General features: G+C 39.4%; 1 protein-coding gene across 1 annotated transcript in view; it reads left to right on the plus strand.

Moving 5' to 3' along the window:
- Positions 1 to 24657, plus strand: part of COL27A1 (collagen type XXVII alpha 1 chain) — a 249264-nt gene that overhangs the window by 26886 nt on the left and 197721 nt on the right. Inside the window, exons 4-5 of the mRNA XM_074211169.1 lie at positions 1676 to 1729; positions 8616 to 8669. Coding sequence (XP_074067270.1) covers positions 1676 to 1729; positions 8616 to 8669 — 108 coding nt within the window. The remainder of the gene's footprint in view (positions 1 to 1675; positions 1730 to 8615; positions 8670 to 24657) is intronic.

Here is a 24657-nt window from a genome sequence, read left to right on the forward strand (position 1 = left end):
GAGAGGGTACCAATGGAACACTGAGAGCCAAAGTGGAGAAGGAAGAAAACATTTCACATGGGAGATATCAGTGATGTCAATGGGAGAATTTACTTGGGAGGGCACAGCAGGAGAAATTTCAGTGGAGAAGATGAAAAGGAGCATTGTAGATCTCTAGGAGGGGGACAACTGGAGCTTTGGCTTATGGCATCTTTTGGAGGTCTTCTTCCAGTTGCCAATACCAATGACTGGTTGGATTCTAAATTGCTGTGATGGGTTGTTGATTCAAAAGCTTTTCCTCTGGTCTCCTCTAGTGCCATTGCCTGGACCAACAGTTGGCAAAATTGTCAGTCAGTCAATAAAAATTTATTAAATACTTATTATACTAGGAACTATGCTAAGTATTGAGAATACAAAGAAACTAAGAGATAACTTTTATCCTTGAGGAATTCACAAATTACTGGGGGAACCGCATGCCAGTAACTTGGGTATAAACAAGAAAGATATAATTAGATACACATACACATACAGGCATAAATGTATCTATCTCTACCTCTATCTGTATTTGACTTTCTATCTTTCTTTCTGTCTATGTATCTGTGTATCCATCTAGCTATTTATATATCATTTGTCCATCTGTATCTTTGTCTATATAACTGCCTGCCTATCTGTCTGTCTATAACTGTGCTTAGCTAGTGGGGCAATAAACCAGGAACCTAGCAGGAGCAGCATGATGAGAAGTGCCCTGATTTTGAGAATCAGGAGACCTAGGTTGTAGTTTGATCTTGAATGAATTTCTTCTCTTCTTAGTCTTCCTTTCCTAACCTATTAAATGGAGAGAATAGTCTCTAGTCTGCTTATCTTACAGTGGGGTATAGAAGGATAAAACAAGATCATGCATGTGTTTTAAAATATAAGGCAGTGGAGTGAGGAATCTGTTAATTTATAAAATTATGATCATTAAATGAGGAGTAGGACTATATTGTTGCTAAGGTTCTTTATCTATGTTCTTATGATTCTGTGATTAGCTTAGCATCCATCATCAATTCAGTGTGTGACTCTGGGTGACCCACATGTTGAGTAGTATCAGTTTTTCTCTGTAGCTTGTGTTTTAGCATGAAGAAGTGACTTTGAGAACCTGGATGTGAATGGTGTGTTGGTATGTCCCAAATTCTCTCTAGTAGTGCTGTGAATTTTATGGCACTTCCCATCACCTGTGTACGGTGATCTTGCTGTAGTGTGGAAATGCTTCATGGCAAAGAATCATAGCACTGTAGTTATTTCCTGTTTATCCTGTATATATCTTGTTGGCAGATATTTATTTGCTTATTATCCCCCCCCCCCCCATTTAGCTTCTGAGCTCCTTGAGTGCAGGGTCTGTCTTTGATCTTTTCTTTTTGTATCCCCAATGCTAGCACAGTGTCTAGAGTTTAATAAATTTTTATTGACTGACTAGCTTGAACAGAGATCATCTATAAAAGGTGGTGGAAAGACTACTTGACTGGACTCTCACTGCTCTATAACTCTGATATTGTCCATTCTATTATTCTATGTTCTGAGATTCCTTCCAGGCTTAATGTTCAGAGTTTTAACACTAAATATTTTAAGGTTCCTACCAGGTCTGCCATTCTCTGTCTGTGATGTTGTCTGTCACTTAGCAGTATTTAATTCTTACTTCTCTCTCTTTTTCCTTTAGGGCCCCCCCGGTTTGCCTGGGTTGCCCGGAATAGCAGGCAAAAGAGGACCCCGGGTAAGTGGTTGTCTGTCTCTTTGAGCTGTTGCCGTTTTATCATCCTGGTGCCCTGCTGGGTACCCCCAAGTTTCCTGGCAGGTTCCCACAAGCTATTCTTCTGGAGGATAAACCTCTGGTCCAACTACTTGTCACATAAAACAGAATGCTTATAATGCCCCTCGACAGCAATGCCTCCTAAATATTCCTTCCTGGGCCAAGCAATTGCCCCAGGTCATTGACCGAGGCCCTGGAAGATGGAGAAGGATGGTGCTTATTTTTAGCTCATAGCTTGCCAGTATTCCTGGTGAGACAATTACATAAACCCACAGTTCACTCCAGACCTGGCCCCCTGCTCTCTGGGAAGTCGGTTGGTGGAATCCACTCTGGCTGAAGTGATGTTTCCGTTTTCCATTTGTTCTCAGTGTATCCAGCTCCCCAAGCTGCTGTCAGCAAAGCAGCTCTGGGCCAGACTTGGGCTTGCAAGACAGGAAAGGTTAGGGGGCCAATGTGGAACTCTTGTGGGAGAAGATCAGTCATTTGTTTATGGGTTGGAAATTCTTCTCTCTTGTTTTGGGATAAGACCAAGGGATTAAAAAATGGGCATGGGCAAACTTGTGTAATGAAATAATAATAATAATAATAATAATAATAATAATAATAATAATAATTAGCATTTATATAGCTCTTTTTTGATCCTCACAATAATCCTGGGAGGCATGCAATATTATTTTCCTCATTTTATAGATGAGGAAACTGAGGCAAACATGGCTTCAGTGACTTGCTAGGGTCATTCAGTTATTAAGTTTCTCAGATCAGAATTGAACTCAGATTTTCCTCACTCCAGATCTAGTCCTTTAACCATTACTTTTGACCAGCTCTGTGGAAAATCCATGAATTTTTAGAACCATAGAATATTAGAACTGGCAAAGAGATCTAATTTAGTCCTATATATTTTACACATTTAGAAACTGAAACTACAGTGATGGTTAGTAACTTGCCTAAGAACATATAAGCTGTTCATGGCAAAGCTGAGGCTAGAACCTAGGTCTCTTGTCTTCTAGTTTTGTGTCCTTAATTTTTTCTTCTTCCTTCCTCCTTCCTTCCTTCCTTCCTTCCTTCCTTCCTTCCTTCCTTCCTTCCTTCCTTCCTTCCTTCCTTCCTTCCTTCCTTCCTTCCTTTTCTTCTTTTCTCTCATCTCCTTTCTTTTTCTCTTTCCTTTCTTTCCTTTCCTTCTTCCTTCGTTCCTTATTTCTTTTCTTCCCTTCCCTTCTCTTTTCTTCCCTTTCTTTTCTTTTTCTTCTTTTCCCTTCCCTTCTTTTCTTTTCCCTTCTCTTTTCATTTTTCTTTTCTTTTCTTTCTTTGGAATCTATAAACTCCTGTATATAGGTTTCAGAGGATCTATGAACTTGAATTGGGAAAAAATAAATTTTTATTTCAATATAATTGATTTCCTTTCTAATCCTATGCATTTTATTTTGTAAATTTAAAAACATTACTCTTTGAAGGGATGCATAGGTTTTACTAGACTGTCAAAGGAGTCCAAGATTGAAGATCCTTGTTATATAGAGTTTTTTCTCTTCAGTTTCCCCTCCCTCCAGAATTCTGCCATTTCAAAGGCCAGAGAGGGCTGAGTTGGTAGATGGGGGAATCCCTTATCCCTTCCCCCATTCTACTTTTTAAGCTAAAGCATTTATAGAAACAATTTGTTTGGCTCCTTCTCAAATATTTTGTTCATTTCTCAGAGAAGCAGAGGCCAGAGTGGAATCAGGAGGCTTGGAGAAACAGGAAAACCCCCCAGTCTTAAACAGCTGTAAATATAGAAGCTATTCTTTTTTTTAGAAAGATTTTATTTATTTTGAGATTTACAATTTTCCCCCTATTCTTGCTTCCTTCCCCCCACCCCCCACAGAAGGCAGTCTGTTAGTCTTTACATTGTTTCCATGGTATACATTGATCTAAGTTGAATGTCATGAGAGAGAAATCATATCCTTAAGGAAGAAAAATAAAGTATAAGAGAGCAAAATTACATAAGATAACAGTCCCCCCCCCCCCCCAATTGAAGGTAATAGTCTTTGGTCTTTGTTCAAACTCCACAATTCTTTCTCTGGATACAGATGGTATTCTCCATTGCAGACAGCCCAAAATTGTCTCTGATTATTGCACTGATGGAATGAGCAAGTCCATCAAGATTGATAATCACCACCATGTTGCTATTAGGGTGTGCAATGTTTTTCTGGTACTGTGTAGAAGTTATTCTTGAGGAAAATAGATAACAACTATTCTTTGGGGCAATCCCTGGCCTAGAACCAAGAAAGGGTGGAACTGGAAGGAGGGAGGGGGCTGTTCCCACTTGACTTTGTGTAGGCTTGGAGGTATTTGTGGGTGGGAGGTATATGTTCAGCAGGTTTATCTACAGAGTTCTTCTGGTATCTTTCTGAATACCCCCCTCATCTTTCCTTTCCTCAGAGTGCTTTGTTTTCCTAGAATCTTTGATTCTTTATGGTTGGGTTTTAATCCAATGGGTTAAATAGATAAAGGCTTGAGTGCAAACCTGATATAGTGAAAGGAGTAGAGAACTAAGAGCCAGAATCATAGGCTCTCAAGAATTGGAAGGGACATCAGTCATCAAAGCAGAAGATCTGGGTTTGAATCCTGGATGACAATACCCTTTTAAATCATTTTATCAAATGAGGTAGGAGGGAACTAGGTAATACAGTCAATAGAGTATTATAATTGAAGTCAGGAAAATGAGTTCAAATCATGCCTTATACACTGAAGTTATTTAAACTTTTTTAGCCTCCATTTCTTCATCTGTAAGATGGAGTTAATAATATCATCTATCTCTCAGGGTTTTTGTGAGGATCAAATATGATTATAATATATAGTGCTTCACAAACTTTAAAATCATAAACTTTATGTAAATGTTAATTATTATTACTATAATATCTAAAGTGCTTCAGAAATGAAATATTAGGTTTTAGTATTTATCACTTTGAGTCTCAGCTTTTCTATGTGTATAATAACGACCAGAAGTAGTGGATAGAAGACTGAACCTAAGAGTCGGGAACGCTTGGATTCAAATCCTGCATCTGACATATTTCAGTTTTGTGATCATGGGTGGTTCACACAACCCTTTCATACTCTAAGCATGTCTCCAAAACTGTAAATTATAGATGAGTTACCACCATTTGGTGGTAGAAGGGATATTTTATACCAAGGCCAGGTCAAAGAAGAATGGAGATAATTCTTGTAATATCTATTTTACAGAGTACACATTTAAAACTTTAAAACATTACCTGAATTCTGTATATAATACCTCCTATGGGTTACCTTCCCAACTTAGTACTTACAAGTTTGTAAGTGGAGATCCTAATAGAATGATTACTACTATCTTTGGCTCTGGGTTCAAACTCCAAAACTGTTATCTCATGAGCCCCTATTAGTGAGATTATCTTTAAAAGTTAACCAAATGACACAATTAGTTCAAAGCAAAGGTATATATTACATATATACTAAATATATTTCTGAAGTGGCTACAAAATATTTCACATCACATATTTACAATGTGGGACACATTCTCCCATAAATTTATTCAGCAGCTCATGTCTCTGGCACTACAGGATTTTTGCTTTCATGCACAGAATCTTTGCTGAGAAGGTCTTTCAGCTGGGTTCTGGTTCTGCTCCTCCCTATAACTGAATTCCAAGACTTTGAACTCATAGTCAATTCTCTTCTGTTATATGCCACAAAGTGCTTTCTGTCCTTAATGCCTCAGGTGCCTCTCTGTTACTATGTCTTTTCAGAGAGTATGTGTCTCTGCTCCTTCCTGAATGTGGTATCTCCTACTGATTGAGTAACTCCACTAGGATGCTATGGATAATGATGATGAGGAGGAAAGAAAATCTCTTTCCCTGCTGCCATTGGAGAGGTGCAGGAGTTTTACTCTACATAGTTACTCCCTGCCCCAACTAGACCTTAACTACTTCTGGAGCTGGCAGGCTTACAGGGTTTTGGCCAGTTTTCAAGCAGTCAATGAAAAGCTGCCTTTCTAATTCCATCAGGGAAAACTCCTTCATACTTCATAAAGGGATAATAGGATGTAGACATTTCTTTGCACTTTGTTTATATATCAACAACTCATTATTTCTGTTATAAGTAAGTGAATTAGGGAAAAAAACTAAGTCATTCCATCCCCCTACTCCCCAATTACATTTATTGTTGTTGTTATTTCTGGCATTGAAAACTGATTGTTTTAAGGGAAACTTCGAGGGTTACAGTATTATAGATTTAGAATCAGAAGGGATATGTCACCTAGTCTAGCTCTCTAATTTTACAAATGAGTACACTGAGTCCAAAGGAGTTACATGACTTTCCCAAAATTATAAAAGTAGTCAGTAGCAGCACTAGGGTTGAAACTCAAGCCCTAGTGCTCCACATCCTACAACTCTTTCCAATATATAATGCTATCTCCTCAGGCATATGGGAGGGAGCAAGCAGATCTTCTTATAAGACTGGATCTCACTTCCATGGTTGAGAGCCCTTTCAAGATAGGACTGCCCTTTCTAGTCAGGTATTGAAAGGGGAAAAAATCACAATTGGAAGGGGATACCTGACTGAATGTGACAGTCTCCAGCTAGAGAGTTATCTGGAGTGAACCAAGGAGAAAGCAAGTTCAGACACTGCTCAGTTTATTTAGATGTCAGCAGCCAGAGGTGAGCACAGTCTTGCAGAGGCAGGGGAATGAAATAAATGACCTCTTGAGGTTCCTTCCAGGGTGTTTTTTCCTTTGATGATCTCTTGTGATGATTCCTCAATTGTATGTCTAATAGAGGACCTGGACATGGACTTTGGGCAGATGATAGTAATTATCCAGACTATAGGGCTAGGATCCAGGTTGTTAGGACTCTGTTTATAACACAGACCTGGAAACCTCTTATGCCTAGGGACCTTTCTAGAGAAAGTGATCTGAAGCAAGATCTAACCATCTCAAAAAGATGTGAACATATATTCAAAAGATTACAGTCTTTCTTGGTTGGTATAAATCAAAAAATGAATCTCAGTCATTTGGTTTGTCCATCTAGTTTTTATTGAGCACCTACTGAACTGACATTTCCTGTGACATGAGATATACAAAGAAATAGAAAACATTTTCATTGCTTTGGAATAGCAGCTAACATTTATATAATATTTTAAGGTTTGCAAAGCACATCCCAGTAATTATTTCATCGAATCCTCAAAATCTCCCTGCGAGGAAAGTGCTACAGATATTATTATTTTCATTTTGCACATGAATAAAACTGAAGCTGAGAGAGGTTAGATGATCTGCTCAAGGTCACCAGTCAATCTCTGAAGTGGGACTTCAACCAAAAGTCTTCCTGACTTCAAGTCTAACATTCAAGCTACCACTAATCCTGTTGGAGAGACATAGTTGAATCATCAAGGGCCAAAATATGTGATATATAAAGATCCAAGTGGGTTTGAGCAGTCAGAGATCTCAGTCTCAAGGACAATATTTTGTCTTCTGCCAATGTCCTTTATTTCAGGATTTGCTGGAGAAAAATGTAATGGAAATGGGAAACAGGCAACGCTCAGAAGAGGTTTATTTTGTCTTTTCCCACATAATCTCCAAGTTTCCTCCTATTTCTAACAGTCTTTCTTGGAGGAGGAGAATTTGAATTTGATCTTGGAGAATGAATAGGATCTTCACTGGAAGAGTTTAGTCAGGCTATTTCAAGTTTGGAATGGGGGGGTGCATGAGCAAAAATGTGCTGCAAAGGGCAGAAGAGAGTCAACAATGAAAGGTCTGTCTTGGAGACCAGAGGACAGAGTTGGCAAAGAAAGTGGAACCAGTCTATGAGAAGCTTCCAATGTTAGAGTTAAGAGTCTAGGCTTTATGCTACAGTTACATGAAGACAGGCATGAGGCTATGAAAGTGTCTAAGAAGTTGGTGCTAATGAGATTGGAAAGATAATCACTTCCCCTCCTCCACCACATACCCTTTTAAGCAGCTAATCTCTTTCAGAATGATAAAGAGGAACTTTTGATTAGAAATTTGAATTTAAGAGTTGCCCCTTTATCTTGGGAAGAAGGAAGAGTTAGATATGGGGGAGGCAGAGCAAGTTGAGTCATGTCCTCTACTATGGAAGAGGCAAAAATAAGTAATTATTGATCTCTTATAGCTCTACTCCTGAGATGACAGGATTATATATCTAGAACTTGACCTCACAGACTAGCCTAAGCAACATGCATTATGTGTCACTCATAAACTAGGCACTGTGATAAGCACTGGTGATACAAAAATAAGTCAAAAAACAGTAGCTCAAGTAACTCATCCTCTAATGGGGAGACAACATCCATGCACAATGGACAGACAAAATATTCAGGAGAAATTGGGAGTAGTCTCAGAGAGAAGGTATTTAGATTAAGGAGAACTAGGAAGGACTTCTTTTAGGAGCTGGACCTTTGGCTCAGACTTAAAGAGAGCCAGGAGGGGGAGATGGGGAAGGTGGGAGTTCCAGGTATAAGGGACAGCCAGGGAAAATTTCTAGAGTAGGAAAATAGTGTGTCTTGTGCAAAGGCCATACTGTATTGTATGCTATTTAGAGGGAAATAAGGTGTAAGAAGACTGCAAAGATAGGTATTATTAAGGGACTAGGGTCTAGATTGCTAGTATAATTCCTTATTTTATAGAAGAAGAAGTTAAGACTCAGGGATGATAAATGCAGATATTAAGCAAACAAGTTGGGAATTGAACCCAGGTCTTCTGACTCCTGAGCCAGGGATCATTCCACTGTGTCATGGATTCTCTTGTTTTGGGGGTTAGTGTAAACACTGGGTACCACTATGGGTAGATCAGATGGGATCCATTCTCCTTTCACTTTTTCATTTTTCTTTTCCTATTCAGGGTCCCCCTGGGCCTCATGGAAATCCTGGTCCTCCTGGCCCTTCTGGTGCAAAGGTAGGTATTTGTTGCCAGGTAGATTTGATTATTCCCTTCATCAATGGGGAGGTAATAGAAAGAGTTCTTCTAGACCAGGACATCTAAGCTTTACTAGCATTGGACCACACAATCCTAAAGGAGCTGCGTTGTTCTCCTGCTGCAGCTTTCTTTGGCATGACCCCTGATGACAAATAGATGATTTAGGTCTGCTAGTGTCATTTGTGCTAGCAAGTTCATTAGATTAATTTTTGTTTTGTTTTTGTTATAAAAGGTCTCAGCTGGGTGACACCACTAGTTGGGTCAGGTGAGCTACATTTGAGTTACAGGTTATATACAGTCTGTCCGGGGCAGAGGGTAGGAGTACTTAACTTGAGATCTGTGAACTTTAAAAAGTGTGTGTGTGTGTGCGTGCATGTAAAACATAAACATATGCATGTATGTGTGCATGTATATATGTACACATGTGTATATATGTATGTATATGTCTGTATAGAAAACTATTTCAATTTGTTTTTCTTTTAAATTCTATATTTTATGCATTGTATAGCATATATTATATTATATCCATTTAAAAGCAGTATCTGAGAAGGAATTTCCAAGCTTCATCAGACTGCCGGAGTGGTTCATGACACAAACAAGGTTAAGAACCCCTGGTCTAAGATGGAAACCTGGAGGGTTAAGAGTTGGAATAGGTCAGGGGGTAGGTCCTGGGAAAATTGGCCCTTTGGTTTGGAATAGGTTATGTCCAAGGATCATAGATTTATATGGGTCTTTGAAGACTATCAGGTCCTTTCTTGTATAGCTGATGTGGGATTTGAACCTAAGTCTTCCTGATTTCCTGGCTTGAAGTCCTATGCCCTATATATTATGTCATACTTGGATTGGTCAACATGACCTCTCTCTGGGGCAGTGTGCTAACTTTTGTCAGTAATGTGGCAGTCCCTAAGGAGTTGGTGTACCAATGGTAGTCTGAATTTGGGGATCAGTCAATAAATTTTATTAAGCACTTGTTATATGCTAGGTACTGTGTCAATCATTGGGGATAAAAAGGACAAAAGACATCCTCTGCTCTCAAGGAGCTCACAGTCTAATGGGGGGAGGGCTCAGTGACTTGAATCTGCAGCCCCAGTGAGCTTTCTTGGTTACCTGTGGTAGGAACTTCCATCTGAACTGGGGACCAACATTCCAGTTGGTTGCATTAGTTATAACTTGATTATAACTTCCTGACTAGTCCATCATATCCTGCTCTGAGACATTGTTACCTTTTGAAGCAGATATCTGATATCCTCTGTGCCATACAACTTCTCTACTATCTCCAAGTGAGGATGGCAGCAAATGTCAATTGGACATTTCCTAGGAGCTAGAGTAGATAGTTTGTAGCACCCAGGGAGATTCCAAGTGGTATTGTCACCATGGGAACTGGACTGATGCCCCTTTCCAGCTTGAAAAGAAATCAGCTTCTCTGAATAGGGCATCTGTTTTAAATTGGAAATGCACAGGCAGGGTTCTCCCAGTGAATATTACATCCTGGTGTGACCCAGAGTGTTTCCTCGTCTCTGCTTTCCAGATCATATTTGGAGAGTGAATTTAGGCATTTCTGGTCCTTCAGAATGAGAAAGGCACAGGAATGCACACAGACATAGACACAGACACAGACTCAGACACACAGAATTATGAGATGAATGACAGGGACCAGAGTGTTCTCTCTCTCTCTCTCTCTCTCTCTCTCTCTCTCTCTCTCTTCCCCATCTCTCCTCTTTCTTTCCCTTCTCTCTCATCCCTCCCTCCCTCTCTCCTCCCTCTCCTTTCCTTCCCCCTTTCCTTCCTCTCTCTCTCTCTTCTTTCTTCCTCCTCCCCTCCTCCCCTGCCCTTTGACTGTGCTGCTTCCAGATTGCTGATGAAAGGGAAAGACCAAGTTGACTCTTTTGGAGATTTTCTCTTCCTGTTTGGTCTGCAGAGAGGGGTTTCAGGGATCTCTCTTCTTTGGATGGGCAGGTGACCAAGTAGAGTTTTTGCTTTAAGCTATGCTTTTATATTTTCTTGAGACCCAAGTTCCTGGCTACATTTTAGAATGAGATGAAACTATGTCATATTTAGAAAGAAAAAAGAATGTTTTGTCTTCATCTCTGGTGATATCTGGGACTGCCATAGAGTAGTGGAAAGGGTATTACATGTGGAAGTAGACAGCTGGTTTATAGCCTGTCTAAACTAATTACTATGTGTATATTATTCAAGAATCAGTGTAAAAAAGAATATTGAATTTGGAATCAAAGGACTTGAGTTCAAATTTTAACTCTTTCCATATTATTTATATTACCCTAGTAAGCTCTTTCAATTTCCTCATCTGTAAAATGTGGGGTAGAACTAGGTAGCCCCAAAGGTAGCTTTTATTACTGTTATTTTCTGGTCATCATGGTGGCCATACCAGGGATCATGACAGGCCTATGGTACAGATTTAATGACTATTAGAGCTAGACTGGAACCCTGAGGAAATCATTGTTATTTAGCCATCCTTCTCATTTAAAGAAGAAGAATTTGAAATCTAAGAAATAACAACCCAAGAATCTTTGATCTGCGGGCAACACCTTTTGCCTTATATCACTCCTTCTTAGCACATACCTTCACTACCCTTGAATTCTTCCATTCTAAAGGCTGAATATTAAGTGTAGGCTATTGGGGGACTGGGAGAGTAAAACAGTATGTTTGATATATATTTATAGATAAATATGATATCTTTCATCAAGGGATGTTTAAAGGCAGGAGGTTGGATGATATTTGTGTTAATCCTTTGTATGAGCATCATAAGATTGAGAGCTTAAACAGCATTGGAGATCATTTAATCCAATCAACTTGCATTAGAAAAGGAGAAAATGGAGGACCAGAAGAGGAAATTGATTTGCCTAAGGTTCTTGCAAGCAAGATTTGAACACAGGCCTTCTGACTTGAGAATTAGGGGTTTTCCTGCTTTACCTTGCTAGTAAATTTAGGGTTTTCCTCTTGAATTCTTTGCTGTGGCAGTTACTCTCTGAGGCTTGTTTCTACAGCCAAAGATTCCCCAATCGCTACACCCTCCTCCCCCTCTTCCTTCTCCCCCACCCAGCTGTGCACTTCTCAACACTGAGTGATGCCACTCACTTGGGCCCCTGACCTACAACCCAACACTGGCACAGACTCATTCTACCTCACCCCATCAGCATATGTGGCTGATGGGGGAAGCCAAGGCAACATTAGGGCTGGGCAGCCACTCAGCAATCAATTTTGGAAAGTAGCTGGCTGGGGAGGCGGGAAAGGGGTGGGTGGGGACCAACTGGGGAATTGCTGCTAATAGCTGAAAATGAGTCCAAATGGCCCAGCTTACAGTTCTGTGGTGCCTGTGTACTTTGGACTGCCAGGCTAGAAGACTTCAGTCCTTTATAATTTTTAATAGATAAGGGTGCGGATTCTGGGAACAAAAGCACAGGAGGTGTTTATCCCACTGGCCCAAGTCTCAAGCCAAAAGGAGCTGTGTTGTTCTCCTGCTGGAATTAGTCCTTTACCAATGAGTTTAGCCTTAATGACCATAGCTCCCACTGATGTGGCACTTCACAGTTTACAAAGCAGTAGACATGCTTTATTTCCTGGTAGTCTTCATAAGAGCTGTCTGATAGGCAGAGAGATGTCATTTTTTTTTTTACAATTGGAGAAATTCAAAAAGGTTAAATATGACCCAAAGTCCCACTCAGTCTGCATTCAACCTAACAGAGCCAGAACTTAGCTAGCAATATAACTGAGACTCAAATCCAAGTCTTTTGTCTCCAAATGCAGTGGTTTTGTTTTAAACCTTGAATCTAAGGGGCTTAGATTCTGACTTAGGGGCTAATAAGTTATGACAATTTGCTTTTTGTTCCCTAGATGCATCTGGCCTGTAGCTTGTAGGGAGGAGGGTTAAAGTCATCTTGGATCAGGAGAAAAAGTTTAGCAAATGGACTGATAAGTATAACTGAGCCTGCATGGGGAAAGTGGAAGCTACCTTTTCCAGGGTACAATCCGTAGTCTAAAACTCCTGGTAGAATTTAGCTATAATGGCCTATGTAGCCTTGTAGAAATCATCTGGGGTGAGCATTAGTACTGATGCCACCCAGCAGATATCCATTATCCGTTACTGTGGTGTGATATGTGGGAACTTTTCAGCAGGGGTATAACTTGGGGAAGACCTTTGAGGACATGCCAGGAAGAGGGTGTATTTGGATTTTGATAGGGAGTCACAAGCCACCACACATGCACTGGGAGCTCTTGGATTGAAGGATGAGGAATGTCCACATCTTTAGGGAGTCATAGTTTTTATGGAAGCGGCATAGCTGTCCTCTTGGTGAGGTGGATACCTGGTCTATGGCATTTTTTCCAGGAAGCTCTTACTCTGACGAGGGAAACATATCTAGGGAGGCAGCAAGGCAGTAGAAAGAATTCTACTTTTAGGTAGTAGAAAGAATACTACTTTTAGATTTAAAGTATCAACATTTCAAACTTGGTGTGACTAAGGACAAGTTAACTCTACCACCCAAAGCCTTGATTTCCTTATCTGTAAAATAGAGTATGTGTATTGGGTGTAGAATTGGACTAGATTATTACTAAGGTTCCTTTCAACTTTAAATAGATCATGTAATAGGGGTTGAGTCCCTTGCAAGTCCATCCCATGCATGTGCCCCTTGGTCATACTCTGGTCTAATCTTTACTCTAATCCCATGCAATCATTTAAACTTTCTGAGCCTCAGTTTATTTATCTGTAAAAGGAAGACAATAATATTTTCAATATCATCTTTTCAATATCATCAACAGGGTTGTTGCATGGATGGTGCTTTGTAATTCCCTAAGACACTCTGTAAATGTAAATTTTTGTTAGGGTTATTTCTTTTCTTAGTTCAGATGGTTTAGGTTAGATTTCATAGAGACTCTCTAAATCTTGGCTGAACTGTAGAAATAGGCTTTATTATTTTGGGGGAGCTATGAGAGGAGGAGGGGATATTGGTATTGCCCTAAGTTTTCTTCTTTTTTTGATGGAGGAGTACAGTGAGTTTTTCAGATTTTAAACCATGTTCCTAGGGGTTCAGCTACCAAATGTGGATTTGCTTTGAGGAGTTTGTAATCTGGTTCTGATCTGATCTTCCATGATCGTTACATGTGGATGCTGCCACCATTTTAATTTGGATGCCATGCTGCCTTTTTTTTTTTGTATATATTGCATCTATAGCCAGTTGGAATGATAGTTGGGAGGACTACCATTCAAATGGATTTGGATGCAGATTACATGACTTGGGTGGAAGAAGGAGGACTGAGCTTTTGCTAAAAGCACAAGAGGATGGAATACAATAGAAGGGATATTCATTAAGTAACTCAATTGTGCATAATATTATGTTTGATGTTATGACAGAGACAGAATTAAATGAGCCAAAGTCTTTGCCATCAGGGAACTTACAGGAAAAATTAATTATTTGTCCTTTCTAAGCCTCAGGTTCCCTTTTTGAAAAATGAAGAAGAGGTTAAACTAATTGATACCTAAGATCCCTTCTTTAATTCTAACCTTTTCCAGTCAAAAGTTCTTTTCTGGTTCTGATATCCTGTGACATGATATCTTCTTTGCTTTCCTAGAGTTTATAGAAATCTATTTAATGTCATTTTGTTTGATTTATTATCTCAAAATTATGTTTTAAATGCTGTATTAAAGTGTCATATTCCTTTCCCATTCATCCCTTTTGTTTTCTACTTTGTTCTATTGTCATATTGGGTGACTGATTCTCAGACCAAATTTAACATTTTCAAGCAAGATGTTCATCAAGCAACTTGACAATTCCACAGAAAGAGCTCCATCAACTTGGACTGAAGTTGGACTGACCCAAGTCCAAGTTTCTGATCATGGAAAGTACTAACTGGCATTCTACTGCTTTTCTGATCTCCTAGCAAACAAAATGATTTCAGACCTGGAGAGTTTTCTTGCTCCATCCCAGTAGAGGATCCTGGAAGAATCTTTCTCCATGCTGGCTTCCAGGGCTAAAATATTAGACTGTTTCCCAAAGTATAACCCAATTTCCTGATCCATACTAGGATAGAGGAGGGGGATTTTCCATGTTTCATTGGGGATTATGGTTTGGCACTCTCAATGGTGGTGATGGAAAACTTTAGCACTGGGCAGCAGACTAGATGGCAAAGGTTTAGAATACATGGATCCCCAGAGTCTTGGATTACTAGATACATCTTTGGTCTTGACTTTGGATAGATTAGGGTATTATGCTCAGTAATAGAGATGAGGGAGTTATAATTGGGGGTGGGTAGTTATGAGACCATCTGATTACTTGGGCAGACCCTCTAGAGGATCCCTCGGAGCAGAGCCTTGACTCTGATAAGGGATGTGTGCTCAGGGAGATTAGTTGCATGACTTCACTTACTATTTGGCAGCCCTTGCCGGCCTTCATTCACAATTTGCCCCGATACATCTGTAATGAATCAATGGTGTTCCATTTTGCCAGCTGCCAAGAACATGTTCCCCTGCTGGAGAAAACTGGAAAGAATAGAGAAAATGGGCTGAAGGGCAGGGCTAGAGAAAAAGATGAGGGAGGAGGAAGGACTGGCTAGGCTTGGACAGGAGGGGGGATGGTATAGGAACAATTATGATTCAGGAAAGTCCTGCTGCTCAGGAAGTGGCATTCCCCCTGAGATCTGCCCTGTTACCTCAGAACTGGAAGAGCCTTTGAACCAAATGGCCCTTTGGCTGGAGCTTGGCTGAACACTTTTTTGATGATGTTGAGGATGCACAAAGTTCATTAGTGGTGGCCACATACCCTGGAGGCAGTGGAGAGGTCTTGATAAAACTGGACTCAAAGGCTTGGAAGGGCCTGGTTCAAATCTGGGCACAGTGGTTGTTCAACAGTTCTTGAGGCCAGGATCCCTCTCAGCAAAATAGTTTTTTCATCTCTCCAACTCTTTCCTGCAGACCTTCCTTCTCCTGTGGTGCCCTTTTCTCCACTTCTTGGGACCCAGAATCTTCATGCTTTTTTTTCTCTTGTCCTATCTCAGGAAAAGCTTTGGAATATGCTTCTATTGAGTTGCATCTGATAGTTTGGATAATGTACATTTCTTCCCCAGGTACATTCACATAAGAGGATGAAATGAATCTCTAATGACAGAATTTCAAGAGACCTGGGGGAGTTATCTTGGAGGAACAGAGCAAATATACATGTTCTTAAAATGTGACATGATTAATCTTTAGTGATAGTAATCACAGGTTTGTAGATCATCTTGCTCATAAAAATGAAGTCAATATACCTTAGGTCATATAGATAATAAATTAATAGAGCCAGGATTCTTCCTTTTAGTCCTAGAAACATAGAATCTAAATGAGTTGTCCAAATTCACTTCACTATTGAGTAATGGAAATTTGGTTTTTTTTCTGGTGTTAAGCCTACTACAGCTTGCCTATCACAAGACTATTGGAGAGACTTTTTTGTCAGTGTTCTCCATTGTTCAATGTTTTCTGTTTGTTCTTTCTTCCCTTTCCCAGGTTTACTCTTTCCTTCCCTACATATGCCTTTGGAACAGTCATTGACATGGCTCTTTGCATACCCTCTTGGGACTAAAGTGTCCTAGTGACCTAGAAAATCCTCCTTTAGCTGGCAAGGGGAGGATATGTGTGTGGGGGGAATCTGGCATCCTTTTTTGGCCATTAATAAATCTTCAGTAGCACAGGGGAAAGCTTGGAGATGTGTACATAAAAGGCATTGGAGCTGTAGGAGGAAACAGCCAACAGGAGCAGAGTATTTTTTTTGGGGGGGGGTATTGGGGGTGTGGAATGTGGAGTAGAAAGATCCAAAATGCCAAGGTTCGGTTGAAATAAGTAACCTAGAGTGAATCAGTGTAAAAGGCCTGGGAGTTAATAAGAACTGGGAAATGAGGTTTGAGCCATAACCTGATCCAGATATATTTAAAGGAAGGTGCAGTTCTGGGAGAGGGAGAGAGGGGAGTGATGGTGAGTCAGGTTGAAAAGTAGGGGGTAGAGAGGATTGGTAGGTTTAGAGAATTTGAATCAAGGTAGGATGGAAAGATGCTTTTTCTTCCCTTAGGGTACTTTGGGAAGAACATCTGGCTTTCTGCATTCTTTCTGGGCATCTCATTACTAGAAACATCTGGGGAAAGGCCATCTAGAAGGAGGACTGAGGGGAAGGAGTTGTCAGAACACCTGGGTTCTAGTCCCAGTTCTGCCAGCAACCAGATGAATAACCTTAGACAAGTCCCTTCTGATTTCTGGACCATTTTCCTTATCTGTAAAATGATGAGATTGGATCAGCTATTCCTTTAAATTCTGAATTCTCTAATTTTCTAGGAATAGTGATAGTTAACTTTCATAGAGCATTTAAACCTTCATAAAGCCTTTACAGATAATAGCCCTGTGAGGTAGGCACTATTATTATCTCTATTTTGTAGAGAAGAAAAATGAAGCTAACAGAGACTTGTCCAGGGTTACACAGCTAAATATCTGAAGTAGGATTTGACCTCAGATCTTTAGAATGAATCTTACACTCTATCCACTTTGCTCTTGAAATGAGAAGTTGGAATGGCTGAGCTCATGAATTAAGAGAAACTAATGTAATAGTTGGGCTACTGAAGACTGGGCATGACTTTTTAAAAATAAATTTTTATTGATATCTTTTGTTTTTACATCATGTGAGTTTCTCATTGTATTTCTCTTCCCTCCCCAGAGAACTGTTTCTTATAATAAAGAATAAAAAAAAGGTGTATGGGGGATGCATTTCAACAATCAGTCAGTCAGTATTTATTAAGCAGTTACAATGTGCCAGGCATTTCTTCCCTCAAGTAGCTTGCATCAAAGGAATCTAACATTCCATGCATTATTCCATATTCCTCATTCTCACAAATAAAACCACAATTGTACTTTCTTGTGCATCTTGGCTATTATGATTGCATAGGATTCCACTTTTTTTCCTTTTTTTGGGAGAGGGAGGTAATTGGGGTTAAGTGACTTGCCCAAGGTCACCCACTTGGTTAGTGTCTGAAGATGGATTTAAACTCAGGTACACCTGATTTCAAGGCCAGTGCATTCTTTTTCAATTGTTGCATTGTTCTTTCCATAGGTATTGGGGTCATTGTGTACATTATTTTTTCCTGATTCTATATATTCCACTTTGCATAATTTTTTTGCTACTGCTGTAAGAGTTGCTATAAATATTTTTGTATATGTGGGATCTTTCTGTTTTCCCTCCAGTCTGCTTATTACTTCATTTTGTATTAGTTTATTTAAATCATTCCATGCTTATCTGAATTCATCATATTCATTATTTCTTAGAGATTAGTAGTGTTCCATTAGATATACCAGCTTATTTGTCATTCCTCAAGTGACAGGTATCACTTTATTTCTAATTTTTTGCTACTACAAAAGTGCTTCTACAATACTGATAGATAGGAATGCTTTTGCTTTATTAGTAACCTATCTTTGGTGTATGAGCCCAGTGTATCAAGATCTTGGGTCAAAGGATATAGCCACTTAAATATAAGTTTTTATTGATGTTATTTTATGTTTTATGTAAGCATGCAACACTTATAGACCTCTAAAATCCCTCCAAAGGGAAGAGCTGGGAGGATCTTCTCAGTCTTCTTTCAAATCTTGTATTATCTTTATAATTTTTGTTACATTCACTTTTGATTTTTAATGTGGTTTTTATTTCCATTTGTGTTGTTTTAGATAGACATTGTGTGGGGCAGCTAAATAGAATGCTGGGCTCAAAGTTAGGAAGACCTGAGTTCAAATCCAGTCTTAGATATTTACTAACCCTGTGACCCTGGGCAAATAACTTAAAACCTATTTGTCTCAGTTCATCTGAGGTGGAGAAAAATCACAAAACTGTTCTGAGTATATTTCAGATTTGTTATACAACATTAACTGGGCCCTCCTGCTGCTTGGCAACCCTTCTATACCTCCCTTATTAATTTACCAACCCACTTTCCACAGTGACTCGGTCAGACCCTTTCATCCTCAGATCTCCCATGACTTCTCCTCTCCTCCACCCCAAGGTGAGAACCCTGCCTCATATTTTTTAAAAAAATTGAAGCCATTCTCTGTGAACTTCCTCTTCTCATATCTTCCCCATCTCATTTTCCTCAACATTCAGATGCCTTCTGCTACTTTACTTGTTGCACATATGATGTAGACTTACTTCTTAGTAGGGATAACTACTGTACCTGTTCAAGTGATCCCTTTCCATTCTATTCCCTTCAGAAGATTGCCCCTTCTGTCATTCCCATTTTTTCCAGTAATTTTTTAATTTTAATTTTTGTTAGTTTGTTTTGTTTTTACAAGGCAATGGGGTTAATTGACTTGTCCAAGGTCACATAGCTAAATAAATATTAAGGACTGAGGCTGGATTTGAACACAGTCTTCATGACTCCAGGGCCAGTGCTCTAACCACTGTGCCATTTAGCTACCCCCTCCCACTTATTTTTTTTAAAGATTTTATTTGAGTTTTACAATTTTTCTCCCAATCTTAACCCCCCCCCACACAAAAAGCAATCTGTCGGTCTTTATTTTGTTTCCGTGTTGTATATTGATCCAAATTGAGTGTGTTGAGAGAGAAATCATATTGTAGGGTTCTGGTTTTTAATCCACTCTGCTGTTTGTTTACATTTTAAGGGAGAGTTCATCCCATTTACATTCAAAATTATGATAACTTATTCTTTATTGTCCTCCATGCTATCTTCCCTCTGTTTGTATTTCCCCCCCCTTTCCCCCCCCTTTATCTATATTCCTCAGCATTTTGTTTCTAAATATCACCCCCTTCAGTGTGTTTGCCCTCCTATATAACTCCTTCCCCTTTCTTTCCCCCTTTCCCTTTTCCCTTCCCTTCCTTTTTTTAGTTCTCCTTTTCCCCCCTTCCCCTCCCTTTCTCTGTTCCCCACTCCCCCTTTCCCCTTTTAATACTTGAAAGGTTAGATGTTTTTTAAGCTAACTAAGTATGTGTAAATTGACTTTAAGCCAAGTCTGATGAGAAGATTCAGGTGTTTCTCATCTCCTCCCTTCTTCTCCTCTATTACCATAGGCATTTTGTACCTCTTAATGTAATGAGATTTACCCCATTCAATCCCCTTGCCCCTCCCATCTCCTTCCTGTCTCCCTTTTTAAGGAGGTAGTGTTTTTAAAAATCATTCTATCTGAGTCATAGAAAATTCTGAGTATCCACCCCTTCTAGCTAAGTACATTCTATCTAATAGAGTTAAAATTCTTGAGAGTTATTAGGGTCTTTCTCCCAAGCAGGGTTAAAGCCAGTTACATGCCATTAGATAGCAGTCTCATGGATAGGTCATGAATGTCCATCACTTCTGGCTAGGTGTTAGAGTTACAATTCTCAAGATTTATGAGAATCTTTTTCCCCATGCTTGGATATAGCTGATTTCAACTTTTTGGATAGCAGTTTTTTCTTTTACTTTTACTGCCCCCACTTTTTACCTTTTCATATGTCTCTTGAATCTCCTGTTTGATGTCTATTTAGCTCTGGTCTTTTCATCAAGAATTTTTCGAATTCTTCCATTTCATTAAATGTCCATCTTTGTCCCTGGAAGAGAAGGCTCAGCTTTGAGGGATAGTGGATTCTTGGTTGCATTCCAAGCTCCCTTGCTCTTCAAAATATCTCATTCCAAGCCCTTTGATCCCTTAATGTTGATGCAGCCAGGTCCTGTGTAATCCTTACTGTGGCTCCTTGATATTTAAATTGTTTCTTTCTAGCTGCTTGCAGGATTTTCTCTTTTATCTGATAGTTCTGGAATTTGGCCACAACATTCCTTGGTGTTTTCATTTTAGGATCTTTTTTCTGGAGGTGATTGATGTATTCTTTCAATAACTATTTTGCCCTCTGTTTCCATGATATCAGGGCAATTTTCCATCACTATATCCTGTAATATTATGTCCAGGCTTTTTTTTCCTCTTCAATGTTTTCAGGAAGTCCAATAATTTTCAGGTTGCTCCTTCTTGACCTATTCTTAAGGTCAATGGTTTTGCTGACAAGGTATTTTACATTTTCTTCTATTTTTTTCTATTTTTTGGTTTTGCTTGACAGGCTCTTGCTGTCTCATGAAGTCATTAGTTTCTGCAGACTCCATTCTTTTTTTTAGGGAGGAGTTTTCTTCATTTACCTTTTGCAATTCCTTTTCCAATTGGTCAATTCTACTTTTGAAAGAACTTTCCATTTGACCAATTGAGGTTTTGAGAGAATTATTTTCTTTTTGCATTTGCCCAGTTGAGGATCTGAGAGATTTATTCTCATTTTGTATTTGTCCAATTGTATTTTCTAAGCATTTTTTTTCTTGTTGCAAGGTATTACTCTTCTCTGGGGTTTCTTTTGCCAAATTTTCCAATTGATTTTTAAACTCCTTCCTTATTTCTTCAAGGAAGTCTTTCTGTGCTGAAGACGAGATCATATTCTCCTCAAAGGTCCTAGGTCTCTCTGAGTTAGGGTCTTTTCCTTCCAAGAATTTTTCTATGGATCCACATTTCTGCTGACCCTTCTTCATTTTGCTAAGACCTTGAGTTGGGGAGAGGCTGGTTGGCAGGGGTTTGGTGTTGGGATTGCTAGAGGCTTTACTCACTAAGTGCAATTTCTCTGGCTGGCCAGTAAGAGGTGTTGGTTGCTTTCTCTGGCGTGTCTGTGACCTTGATTGAGGCCTTCTCCCTTAGCTTGAAGGGAGGGATTGGAGCTATTGAATTCTTTTGCCTTCAATCAATGGTGGGCTTTACCCTGGGGTGAAGTCATCCTTCTTCCTATTGTCAGCTGGGCTGGTTCTTCTGCTCACACACCTGTGCATGAGGCAGAAGTAGCCTGCAATTTTTTGTTCTGGGAAGGAGCCTCAGCTGCAATGGAGGCATGGACTCAGAGTTCTTTAGACCTGAGGAGTCCAGGGATGGTGTCCACAGATCTCCTGCACCGGAACTCTCCCCCAGCCCTGTGGGCAAGCTCCAGAGGGTCAGCATGCCTCTGCTCCAGTTGACTCAAGCCCCTCAGTCTGGCCCCACCACTGATCCAGCAGGTCCATCTCTTGGGCCCTCAGACTCCTCGGCTCCAATTCAGTTGCTAATTTGGCTGATATGGGGCTGATCCACCCTCTGCGCCCAGACTCCCCCTCCCGAACTCACCCAAAGCTACCGAAGACAAATCCTGAGGTAGATGTTTTCTCCTGACTTTTCTTTCTGGCTTTTGTGGGTTGGATTTCTGTTAAGAGGTTTGTTTCATATGATAGAAGGGGAAAGATCAGGAGACTTTAGAACTGTGCCTGTCTTTTCTCTGCCATCTTGGCCAGAAGTCCCTCCCACTTATTTTCAATACCTCTCTACTCATTCATTCCCTACTGCCTACAAGTATGCTCATCTTCAAAAAACCCTTACTTGTTCCTTTCATGCCCATTAACTTTCATTTTATTTCTTTTTCCCTTTGTGACTTAACTACTTGAATAGACCATTTACAATAGATTATCTCCACTTCTCTCTTCTTGTTCTCTTCTTTACTCCTTAGAATCTGGCATTTTACCTTATAATTCCATTGAAATTGCTCCCTCTGTCTCTCTCTCCTTCTTTCCCTTTTTCTTTTTCTCTCCCTTCCTTTCTGTCTTTCTGTCTCTGTCTCTCCAAAGTTACCAATGGTCTTTAGTTGTCAGATTCAATGGCCTGGTTATTCTCTTTGACCTCTCTGAGCCTTTGACCCTGTTGATCATACTCTCCTAATTGATTATCTCTTCTCTTTAGGTTTCCAGGATACCACATTCCTGGTTCTCCTCCTACCTGATTGACTATTCCTTTTTAGTTTCCTTCGCTGGATCCTCATCCAGATCATGCCCTTTTAACCTCAAATGTCTGGACCTTTTTCTCTTTTGCCTTTATTCTACACCACTTGATGATCTCATCAGCTCTTTTGGATTTAATTACCATTTCTATACTAATGACTTTCAAATCTACCTATCTTGCTTGCTCCAACTTCTGCTGACCTATATCTTATATCACCAACTGCTTTTCAGACATCTTGAACTGGATGTCTGGTAGGCATCTTAAATTCAACATATCCCCAAAAGAACTCATTTGCCAAGGCCTGCTGATTTCATCTTTGTAACTTATCTCTGCTTCCTTCTCTCCTCTGACACTTTGACTACTCTGTGCAGCTCCTATTAAACTCACACCCTGATTATTGCAGTAACCTGCTTCCAGTCTCTCCCCATTCTAATCCATCCTTTATTTAGTCACTTAAGTGGTTTTTCTGGGATTTATGAGATATTTAAGGAGGACTGGGACCTCTGGTGTGAAGACTTGTTGATTCCTTTTCAGGGCTGCTCATCTACTTTTGGTGTCCACCCTCACCCAACTCGCATCTATGATTCTAAGAATTTGTAGCATGCGCAATAGCCACACAATGTAAAAATGGTCTTGGCAGATGGAATAGATCAGGTGAGGATAATTGTGATAGATCTCAAACATGTCAGTGAATTAAGGAGATATCGACCCCAAACATGTGAAGACATTTTCCAACAGAATGGATGGATGAGAACAATTTGTTCTAATGATTATGAAGGTGACTGAAGCAGGTGTGAAATGATTAGAGTTTGTTCAGGCATTGAAGATAACAAGGTCACCCACTGCATTCTGATCCACTGCCAGTTGTCTTGACTTGTATCCTACTACTGGACTTCTATGACTCAGGAAGAGAGAGAGGCCGGCGACTTTGCACAATTCTGTTTCACTTAACTTCAATTTATGCTCCAGTCTAGCTGTAATCTGTGATATCATTGGGCTTCTTCAAAAACAAAGGATGAACAGCCACAAAGTGATTTTCCTAAAGCATAGATTTGATTGAGTCATACACACCCCAAGCACCCAACCCTAACTCTCAATAAATTTCATTGGCTTTTCTTTGCCTCCGGGAGCAAATACAAAATGTTCTGTTTGGCATTCAAAGTCCTCCATAACCTAAACTTTTCCTACTTTTCTGCTCTTCTTACACCTTACTCCCTAATACATATTCTTCAATATGGTAACACTGGTCTCCTGGCTGTTCCATAAAAAAGACACTCCTTTTCTCAGTTCCAGTCATTTTCTTTGACTGTTCCCCCATACCTGAAATGCTGTCTCTCCTCATCTCTGACTACTGCCTTCCCCTGTTCATTTTTTCCTATTTATCCATTATATGGTGTACATTTGTGTATATTTATTTGCATGATGTCTTCTCTATTAGATTGTAAGCTTTTTAAGGTCTGGGGCAGCCTTTGCATCTTTTTATATCCCCAGGTCTTAGCCTGGCACAAAGAAAACACTTAATAAATGTTTGACTAATTGATCCTACTCATAGAAAGGTAAATGATATTTTCATCAAATAGGAAGTTCTTTCCTAATTAAGTTATACTTTCTGAATTATTAAACACTGGGTTATTGAGTTCCATTATTTCTCATTCTCCCTTCTCTAGTCTGTTCCATTGATCTATTTTTAAACCAATACCAAATGATTTTTATGACTACTGCTGTATATTATAGTTTAAGGTCTGGATGTTCTATTCCCACTTTGTTCCTACCTTTTCCTATTTTCCCTTTATTTTTAAATCTTTCATTTTTTAAAGTAAATTTATTATTTTTATAAAGTGCTATAATATATCTTTTTGATATTTGTTATAACATCAAAAGTATACATTAACTTTGGTGATATAATCATTATTTTTATATTAGTGTGACCATGTACACTGAATATTTCTCCAGGAATAGAAATAATTCTTCCTAAGTTTGTTTTTTATTTCTTTAAGGAGCACTTTGAATCTTTGCAAATCTTTTGTTGCTTTGGCAAATTGATTCCCAAATACTTTGTGCATTTTGTAATTACTTGTAATGGAATTTCCCCTTCTATTATTGTGTCTTGGATTTTGTTATTATATAGAACAGCATTGATTTTTGAGAGCTTATTTTATAGCCTGCTAATTTGCTAAAGCCATTAATTCTCAGTAT

Source organism: Macrotis lagotis, chromosome 1 (genome assembly GCF_037893015.1).
Source record: "Macrotis lagotis isolate mMagLag1 chromosome 1, bilby.v1.9.chrom.fasta, whole genome shotgun sequence".
NCBI lineage: Eukaryota > Metazoa > Chordata > Mammalia > Peramelemorphia > Peramelidae > Macrotis > Macrotis lagotis.